Raw genomic sequence first — 10093 nt, forward strand, 5'->3', positions numbered from 1 at the left:
TGGTTTTAGACCTGGTTTAGACCTAGTTTAGACCTGGTTTTAGACTTGGTTTAGACCTGATTTAGACCTGGTTTTAGTCCTGGTTTTAGTCCTGGTTTTAGACCTGGTTTTAGACCTGGTTTAGACCTGGTTTTAGTCCTGGTTTAGTGTCCGGCAATGAGTGGAATTATGGGAAAAAAAAAAAAGGGATTTAGCCCAAAACGTGAAAACAGGAAAATCCCTCTGTGTAATCGATTAATTTCAACAAAGTAACTGTAATCCAATTACCACTCACTGAAACAGTAACTGTAACCGAATACAATTACTCATAATTTGTAGTCTGATTGCATAACTCCAGTACATGTAATCTGTTACTCCCCAACACTGTACAAAGGTTAGAACAATTTCGCTCAATCAGCTCGACGTTTTGGCAGGAGTCTTTTTAACGTTCCCATATTTAACTTATTCTGGTCTGATTTCTGATTAAAATGTCGTTTCCTCGTCGGGTTTTTGTTTCATTCACACGTTTAACTCACAAACCCTGCACATTTAGACAAAGTTCTTCTCTCAAACAGAAAACACTCCAATGTTCCACCTTCCTCCCTCCACACACCTTCGTTAGAATCATTTGGATCATTTCAGCTCCGGAAATGCAAATCACAAGCCTGATTCATCAGACGGTTTCACTTCGTGGAAACTGTCTGACCTCACAGCATTAGGATTCATTCGCTCGACGGTCGGCGGGTACTTTTTTTTATTTAACCAATTGCTGCTGTTTGGTCGTGACGTATGTAATGTGCCAAATCCCATAGGAAGAAGGACAATGACGTCTTTCCACTTGATAAAATTCACCAAACATTCTCTTTGTTCCGGCTTTAAATCCTCGATCTCAGGAATGTTGACAACACAGAATGTCTGTCTTCATCTACATCCATCTCGAGGCTTTGTTTACTGTTGTGTTGTAGCCAAGCCCCCGGGGTTTCAAAATGGTCGACCATTCAAGTCATTGGGCCGAATTCAATGGCGCATGATTCCAGATTCGCCTTTAGTTCAGCGAGGTTCTTCCTGTGGCTGTGGACCGACCGAACATGTGCAGTTGTGTCTTTTTTTCCTGCAAATGCACGTGAGCAAACGCACAGAGCTCAGTCTCATGTGTCATGTGATCGCTTTGACCAATCAGAGCGAAAGGAGCAGAACGGAGCTGGACGATTATAAAGTGTTTTTTAAGAAAACTGAAAGATTTTGAGTTGTGGCCATACGGATTTGTCAAAGCCTGATCCCGTCAGATCTCAGAGGTTCAGCAGGACCGGACCTGGTCTGGACTTGGATGGGAAAATCTGGAGCCACAGGAGGCGCCACTCACAAAAAAAAAAACTGTTGTTGTGTCCTTAGGCAAGACACTTTGCCTAGTGTGGAAGTGTTGTGTGTGTGAGTGATGGTGGTGGTCGGATCGGCCGATGGTGCAGATTGGCAGCCTGGCTTCCGTCAGTTTGCCCCAGGGCAGCTGTGGCTACAATAATAGTTTGAATAAGGCTCTGTAAAGCGTCTTTGAGTGTCCAAAAAAGTGCTATAGAAAACTGATGTATTATTATTATTATTAGAAAAAGTTTATGATCTAAAAATAGATAAAAATCGCCACAAAATTCTATATTTTTGAAAGTTGTAGGTCCCTGTCGGCCAAACACGAGCAGTTTGTGATTACATTGCCTCTATGAGAGAAATCCTCTCTCAGCCCATGGGTTTTTTTAACCGTATTTTACGGACAATTAGTCGCTCTGGATTATAAGACGCACTGTCATTAAATGGTCTATTTTCGAACTTTTTTTACAAATAAACCACACTGGACTTTAAGCGAAACACAACAGTTGGATGGGTCAGTCGGTCTTTGTTTGGCGCGTTCACGTTGACTCTGGACTTTGTTCAGTTGTGATCGCGTGGAGACTCAGATTGGCACATAGGACTCATTTTTTCTGTTCGTTCCTCCGTTCTGTTCCTCGTCGGCGTGGAGTGATGAGTGTGTCTGTGGGTGTGTTTCGCTGTGCGGTCGCTGTCTGTTCCATGTCTGTTTGTGGCGTTGTAGTTTACTGAAGTCGTGCTGGGACACCCGAGTGGATTCGTGTATAGGGTGCTCTGGATTGCAGGGTGCTCGGATTGCAGGGTGCTCGGGATTGCAGGGTGCTCGGATTGCAGGGTTGCAGGGTGCTCGGGATTGCAGGGTGCTCGGGATTGCAGGGTGCTCTTGCAGGGATTGCAGGGTGCAGGGTGCTCGGGATTGCAGGGCGTGCGGTCATTTTTTGATGCAGTTAGAGGCTTAAGACCGCGGCTAATCGCCTGGAAAATACAGTCGATCTACGTCTTTAGATCGACGCTTTGTTTGCTGTTGTGCTGTTCCACTAAAGGGACCCAGACAGACGCCACAAGTTTCACGTCATGGCTTCACCGCTCTTCTCTGATTGGTCGGCGCGCGGTCTACAACTTTTGGGGTTCTTACAAAACGCCTAGTGTATTCTGATTCCTGACCTTGTCGCTGGAGAGAAATGAAATGGAGCGGAGGCACTAGGTGGCACCAGAGTCTGTAGCAAATCACTACTGAACAAAAAACTCTAAAATGTGGCTGTAAATTAACTTGAAAACTACCGCTTCTTGACATCACAAGGTGGAACAGGGCGTTTTGAGCTTGTAGACAGACTTAGAGTTACTGAAACATAACATAACAAAACATAACATTGTTACCATATTTTCCGGGCTATTAGTCGCGCTCTTAAGCCTCTCACCGCATCAAAAAACGGCCGCGCGCCACAATCCAGAGCGCCCCATACACGAATCCACTCGGGTGTCCCAACACGACTTCAGTAAACTACAAAGCCACACCACCCACAGACACACAAACACACACGGAGCAGACAGCGACCGCACAGAGAAACACACCCAACGAGGAACGGAACGAAGGAACAAACCGAAAAAACGAGCGCAATGTGCCACTTGGACTACGTTCAGACTGCAGGGCTTCATGCTCAATTCCGATTTTTTTGTGAAATCCGATGTTTTTGCGAGGTCGTTCACATTTCCAATTAAATGCGTCTTGTATGTGTCTCCAGTGTGAACATTAAACGGCCCAAAAGTGTCCCGCATGTGACACTGGAGACACGACGATGTCAACCGCAGCGAGCGTCTCTGTGTTTATGGAAGTTGTCCAAACACGGACACGAGCATCGAGCACCTGGAGATTTTAAAGTTCCTCTCGTACCGGAGCCAGAACATGAACAACTTACTTGTTTTAAGGAGGAGATTGAGAAGGAGAAGAACGAGGTTTTTGGTCGTGGTGTTTTGTGGTTCAGTCTGTTGAAAGGAACGTGTGGATGTGGAGACGGAGCCAAGAGTGGTGAGTGGTGATGTGCTTCACTTCAGTGACATGGAGTTCATTAACAATATTTGCCGACTTCAGCGCAGAATAGTGAAATTGTGTCTTGTTAATAACGTGTAGGTTGAATGAATGCGCTTTGGCCGTTCAGACTGAAGTCACATGTCAAAAGATCAGATATGTATCAGTTTCAGGAGCACATATCCAAGTGTCCTGGGTCACATTTGAAAAAATCAGATCTGTGTCGTTCAGACTGTCATTAAAAGATCGGATACAGGAACATAGGGGCCAAAAAATCGGATTTGGGTCACTTCAGGCTGCAGTGTGAACGCAGCCTTCTAGACACGACTGAACAACTGAGTCACTGCGAACACGTCGACAATCCGTTGGTCCCAGACACACCCTCCCTACACGCCACAACTGAACAAAGCCCAGAGTCACCGTGAACGAACAAACAAACAAAACCACTCACCCATCACACTGTTGTGTTTCCTTTAAAGTCCCACGCGGTTTATTTGTGAAAAAAGTTAGAAAACAGACCATTTAATGACAGTGCGTCTTATAATCCAGAGTGACTAATAGTGCGGAAAATACGGTAATTTAATATTGATTCGAAATTAGTTGTACAGTTTTTGTTTTGTTTTTTTCATAAGATTTATAATTTAAATGAACTTAATATTGTTGAAATTTCAAAATGATACAGAAAGAAGATTTTCAAGATACTCAGAGACGTTTTACAAAGGCAATTAACAGAAAAAGACAGTTAATGAAAGGTGGTTTTAAAGAGATGTTTTTTTTTTAAAAACATGTGTCTGATTTAATGAACATTTTTGCTTTGAATTTAGTAATAACCCAGTTGTTGCAGTGAATCTACAAAGAGACTCGTGTGGAATCAGTTAACCAAACATTTTTAATTAAATCCAACATTTCATTTCTTAGTGTGTGGACATGTTACTTCAAACTGTAATGTGTTATTTATTTATTTATTTATGACGTGTTTCTGTCATTTCAGAGTAATTTGTTAAATTACAATATTACTGTGTTTAAAAAGTAAAACATTACAAAAATATTACAAAACGTTAACTCACCAAAACAGCTGAGAGAAAATGCTGAACTTTTGAAACTGTGTATGAACTGAACCATGACTAAACCAGGAGGATGGAACCAGGACTAAACCAGGTCTAAACCAGATCTAAACCAGGTCTAAACCAGATCTAAACCAGGTCTGATCTAAAAAAGGACTAAACCAGGTCTAAACCAGGACTAAACCAGGTCTAAACCAGGACTAAACCAGGTCTAAACCAGGACTAAACCAGGTATAAACCAGGTCTAAACCAGATCTAAACCAGGTCTGATCTAAAAAAGGACTAAACCAGGTCTAAACCAGGACTAAACCAGGTCTAAACCAGGACTAAACCAGGACTAAACAAGGTCTAAACCAGATTTAAACCAGGTCTGATCTAAAAAAGGACTAAACCAGGTCTAAATCAGGACTAAACTAGGACTAAGGTAGGACTAAACCAGGACTGAACCAGGACTAAACCAGGAGGATGGAACCAGAACTAAGGTAGGACTAAAACAGGTCTAAACCAGGACTAAACCAGGTCTGGTCTAAAAAAGGACTAAAATCAGGTCTAAACCAGGTCTAAACCAGGACTAATCCAAAAGTGAACCAAACCTGAACCAGGACTAAATCAAGTCTAAACCAGGTATAATCCAGAACTAAACCAGGTCTAAACCAGGACTAAACGAGACGATGTCAGTTTTAGCAAATTTGTCTGANCATGGGTTTTTTTAACCGTATTTTACGGACAATTTGTCGCTCTGGATTATAAGACGCACTGTCATTAAATGGTCTATTTTCGAACTTTTTTTTACAAATAAACCACACTGGACTTTAAGCGAAAACACAACAGTTGGATGGGTCAGTCGGTCTTTGTTTGGCGCGTTCACGTTGACTCTGGACTTTGTTCAGTTGTGATCGCGTGGAGACTCAGATTGGCACATAGGACTCATTTTTTCTGTTCGTTCCTCCGTTCCGTTCCTCGTCGGCGTGGAGTGATGAGTGTGTCTGTGGGTGTGTTTCGCTGTGCGGTCGCTGTCTGTTCCATGTCTGTTTGTGGCGTTGTAGTTTACTGAAGTCGTGCTGGGACACCCGAGTGGATTCGTGTATAGGGTGCTCTGGATTGCAGGGTGCTCGGGATTGCAGGGTGCTCGGGATTGCAGGGTGCTCGGGATTGCAGGGTGCTCGGGATTGCAGGGTGCTCTGGATTGCAGGGTGCTCTGGATTGCAGGGTGCTCGGGATTGCAGGGTGCTCGGGATTGCAGGGTGCTCTGGATTGCAGGGTGCTCGGATTGCAGGGTGCTCGGGATTGCAGGGCGTGCGGTCATTTTTTGATGCAGTTAGAGGCTTAAGACCGCGGCTAATCGCCTGGAAAATACAGTCGATCTACGTCTTTAGATCGACGCTTTGTTTGCTGTTGTGTTGTTCCACTAAAGGGACCCAGACAGACGCCACGAGTTTCACGTCATGGCTTCACCGCTCTTCTCTGATTGGTCGGCGCGCGGTCTACAACTTTTGGGGTTCTTACAAAACGCCTAGTGTATTCTGATTCCTGACCTTGTCGCTGGAGAGAAATGAAATGGAGCGGAGGCACTAGGTGGCACCAGAGTCTGTAGCAAATCACTACTGAACAAAAAACTCTAAAATGTGGCTGTAAATTAACTTGAAAACTACCGCTTCTTGACATCACAAGGTGGAACAGGGCGTTTTGAGCTTGTAGACAGACTTAGAGTTACTGAAACATAACATAACAAAAACATAACATTGTTACCATATTTTCCGGGCTATTAGTCGCGCTCTTAAGCCTCTCACCGCATCAAAAAACGGCCGCGCGCCACAATCCAGAGCGCCCCATACACGAATCCACTCGGGTGTCCCAAGCACGACTTCAGTAAACTACAAAGCCACACCACCGGCAGACACACAAACACACACGGAGCAGACAGCGACCGCACAGAGAAACACACCCAACGAGGAACGGAACGAAGGAACAAACCGAAAAAAACGAGTGCAATGTGCCACTTGGACTACGTTCAGACTGCAGGGCTTCATGCTCAATTCCGATTTTTTTGTGAAATCCGATGTTTTTTGCGAGGTCGTTCACATTTCCAATTAAATGCGTCTTGTATGTGTCTCCAGTGTGAACATTAAACGGCCCAAAAGTGTCCCGCATGTGACACTGGAGACACGACGATGTCAACCGCAGCGAGCGTCTCTGTGTTTATGGAAGTTGTCCAAACACGGACACGAGCATCGAGCACACCTGGAGATTTTAAAGTTGCTCTCGTACCGGAGCCAGAACATGAACAACTTACTTGTTTTAAGGAGGAGATTGAGAAGGAGAAGAACGAGGTTTTTGGTCGTGGTGTTTTGTGGTTCAGTCTGTTGAAAGGAACGTGTGGATGTGGAGACGGAGCCAAGAGTGGTGAGTGGTGATGTGCTTCACTTCAGTGACATGGAGTTCATTAACAATATTTGCCGACTTCAGCGCAGAATAGTGAAATTGTGTCTTGTTGATAACGTGTAGGTGGATGAATGCGCTTTGGCCGTTCAGACTGAAGTCACATGTCAAAAGATCAGATATGTATCAGTTTCAGGAGCACATATCCAAGTGTCCTGGGTCACATTTGAAAAAATCAGATCTGTGTCGTTCAGACTGTCATTAAAAGATCGGATACAGGAACATAGGGGCCAAAAAATCGGATTTGTGTCACTTCAGGCTGCAGTGTGAACGCAGCCTTCTAGACACGACTGAACAACTGAGTCACTGCGAACACGTCGACAATCCGTTGGTCCCAGACACACCCTCCCTACACGCCACAACTGAACAAAGCCCAGAGTCACCGTGAACGAACAAACAAACAAAACCACTCACCCATCACACTGTTGTGTTTCCTTTAAAGTCCCACGCGGTTTATTTGTGAAAAAAGTTAGAAAACAGACCATTTAATGACAGTGCGTCTTATAATCCAGAACAACTAATAGTGTGGAAAATACGGTAATTTAATATTGATTAGAAATTAGTTGTACAGTTTTTGTTTTGTTTTTTCATAAGATTTATAATTTAAATGAACTTAATATTGTTGAAATTTCAAAATGATACAGAAAGAAGATTTTCAAGATACTCAGAGACGTTTTTACAAAGGCAATTAACAGAAAAAGACAGTTAATGAAAGGTGGTTTTAAAACATGTGTCTGATTTAATGAACATTTTTGCTTTGAATTTAGTAATAACCCAGTTGTTGCAGTGAATCTACAAAGAGACTCGTGTGGAATCAGTTAACCAAACATTTTTAATTAAATCCAACATTTCATTTCTTAGTGTGTGGACATGTTACTTCAAACTGTAATGTGTTATTTATTTATTTATGACGTGTTTCTGTCATTTCAGAGTAATTTGTTAAATTACAATATTACTGTGTTTAAAAAGTAAAACATTACAAAAATATTACAAAACGTTAACTCACCAAAACAGCTGAGAGAAAATGCTGAACTTTTGAAACTGTGTATGAACTGAACCATGACTAAACCAGGAGGATGGAACCAGGACTAAACCAGGTCTAAACCAGATCTAAACCAGGTCTAAACCAGATCTAAACCAGGTCTGATCTAAAAAAGGACTAAACCAGGTCTAAACCAGGACTAAACCAGGTCTAAACCAGGACTAAACCAGGTCTAAACCAGGACTAAACCAGGTATAAACCAGGTCTAAACCAGATCTAAACCAGGTCTGATCTAAAAAAGGACTAAACCAGGTCTAAACCAGGACTAAACCAGGTCTAAACCAGGACTAAACCAGGACTAAACAAGGTCTAAACCAGATTTAAACCAGGTCTGATCTAAAAAAGGACTAAACCAGGTCTAAATCAGGACTAAACTAGGACTAAGGTAGGACTAAACCAGGACTGAACCAGGACTAAACCAGGAGGATGGAACCAGAACTAAGGTAGGACTAAAACAGGTCTAAACCAGGACTAAACCAGGTCTGGTCTAAAAAAAGGACTAAAATCAGGTCTAAACCAGAACTAAACCAGGTCTAAACCAGGACTAAACGAGACGATGTCAGTTTTAGCAAATTTGTCTGAAGAAAAACGAAAAACCCTCCGCGTCAGTCCAGGTTAAAAAAAGCATCGTGACGCGCGTTACTCACATTTGTACCAAGTAAAACATGACCATTTTACCTTAACTCGTTACTTTTTTTTTACGGGTTTTTTAACAAAACACAAGTCCAGGTCTGTTTTTGAAAAGGTAAAAACATTCTAACATGACTTAAACCTCACGAGAGTCTAGATTCTGCGTAATTCTGACCTTGATTTTCACATAAAACAGATTTGAAGTTTGTGCGTAAAATGTGATCTTACCCACTCCACACGCGGTGCACTGGAAGAGCTCGTGTCCGCTGCACTCGGAGCAGCTCGGGTGGCACAGGACGCACTGGCCTCTGAGGGAAAAGCGGCCGCTCGGACACGACGACGACGACGCTCCAGAAAACACGACCCAGAGCGCGAGAAGAAGCGCCGAGAGCACCGGGACCGGGAGCACCGAGCGCACCGGGAGCATGACTGCGAGTGCGAGCCCGGAGCCTCCTGGTGGACTCCTGCGCCGGCCTGGCAGGTGCACGAGAGCGGTGGCAGGTGCAGGAGAGCGGTGGCAGGTGCAGGTACGCGCGGGTAAAAGGTTTTGTGGCGCGGGGCTGAGTCCGGAGCAGCAGCGCCAGGTTCAGTTACACCGACTTCAACAAGAGAAGAAAAGAGGACGGACTTCCCCCCGCGCACGTTCACGTAAATCCTGGTTTAGTCCTGGTTTAGACCTGGTTTAGTCCTGATTTAATCCTGGTTTAGTCCTGGTTTAGTCCTGGTTTAGTCCTTTTTTAGTCCTGGTTTAGATCTGGTTTAGTCCTTTTTTAGTACTGGTTTAGTCCTGGTTTAGTCCTTTTTTAGTCCTGGTTTAGACCTGGTTTAGTCCTTTTTTAGTCCTGGTTTAGTCCTGGTTTACACCTGGTTTAGTCCTGGTTTACACCTGGTTTAGTCCTGGTTTAGTCCTGGTTTAATCCTTGTTTAGTCCTGGTTTAGTCCTTTTTTAGTCCTGTTTTAGTCCTGGTTTAGTCCTTTTTTAGTCCTGGTTTAGATCTGGTTTAGTCCTGGTTTAGATCTGGTTTAGACCTGGTCTAGTCCTGGTTTAGACCTGGTTTAGTCCTGGTTTAGTCCTGGTTTACTCCTGATTTAGTCCTGATTTAGTCCTTGTTTAGTCCTGGTTTAGTCCTTGTTTAGTCCTGGTTTAGTCCTTTTTTAGTCCTGGTTTAGTCCTGGTTTAGTCCTTTTTTAGTCCTGGTTTAGACCTGGTTTAGTCCTTTTTTAGTCCTGGTTTAGTCCTTTTTTAGTACTGGTTTAGACCTGGTTTAGTCCTTGTTTAGTCCTGGTTTAGTCCTTTTTTAGGACTGGTTTAGTCCTGGTTTAGTCCTTTTTTAGTCCTGGTTTAGTCCTGATTTAGTCCTTGTTTAGTCCTGGTTTAGTCCTGTTTAGTCCTGGGTTTAGTCTTTTTTAGTCCTGGTTTTAGTCCTGGTTTAGTCCTTTTAGTCCTGGTTTAGTCCTGGTTTAGTCCTGGTTTAGTCCTTTTTTAGTCCTGGTTTAGTCCTGGTTTAGTCCTGGTTTAGTCCTGTTTTAGTCCTGGTTTAGTCCTGGTTTTAGTCC

General features: G+C 43.5%; 1 protein-coding gene across 1 annotated transcript in view; it reads right to left on the reverse strand.

Moving 5' to 3' along the window:
- LOC129409533 (proprotein convertase subtilisin/kexin type 5) overlaps positions 1 to 8963 on the reverse strand; it is a 44122-nt gene extending 35159 nt beyond the window's left edge. Inside the window, exon 1 of the mRNA XM_055155917.1 lies at positions 8765 to 8963. Coding sequence (XP_055011892.1) covers positions 8765 to 8963 — 199 coding nt within the window. The remainder of the gene's footprint in view (positions 1 to 8764) is intronic.
- Between the last annotated feature and the right edge of the window lie 1130 nt (positions 8964 to 10093).

Source organism: Boleophthalmus pectinirostris, unplaced genomic scaffold, assembly GCF_026225935.1.
Source record: "Boleophthalmus pectinirostris isolate CB_2022bp ecotype Guang Dong unplaced genomic scaffold, ASM2622593v1 HiC_scaffold_2, whole genome shotgun sequence".
NCBI lineage: Eukaryota > Metazoa > Chordata > Actinopteri > Gobiiformes > Gobiidae > Boleophthalmus > Boleophthalmus pectinirostris.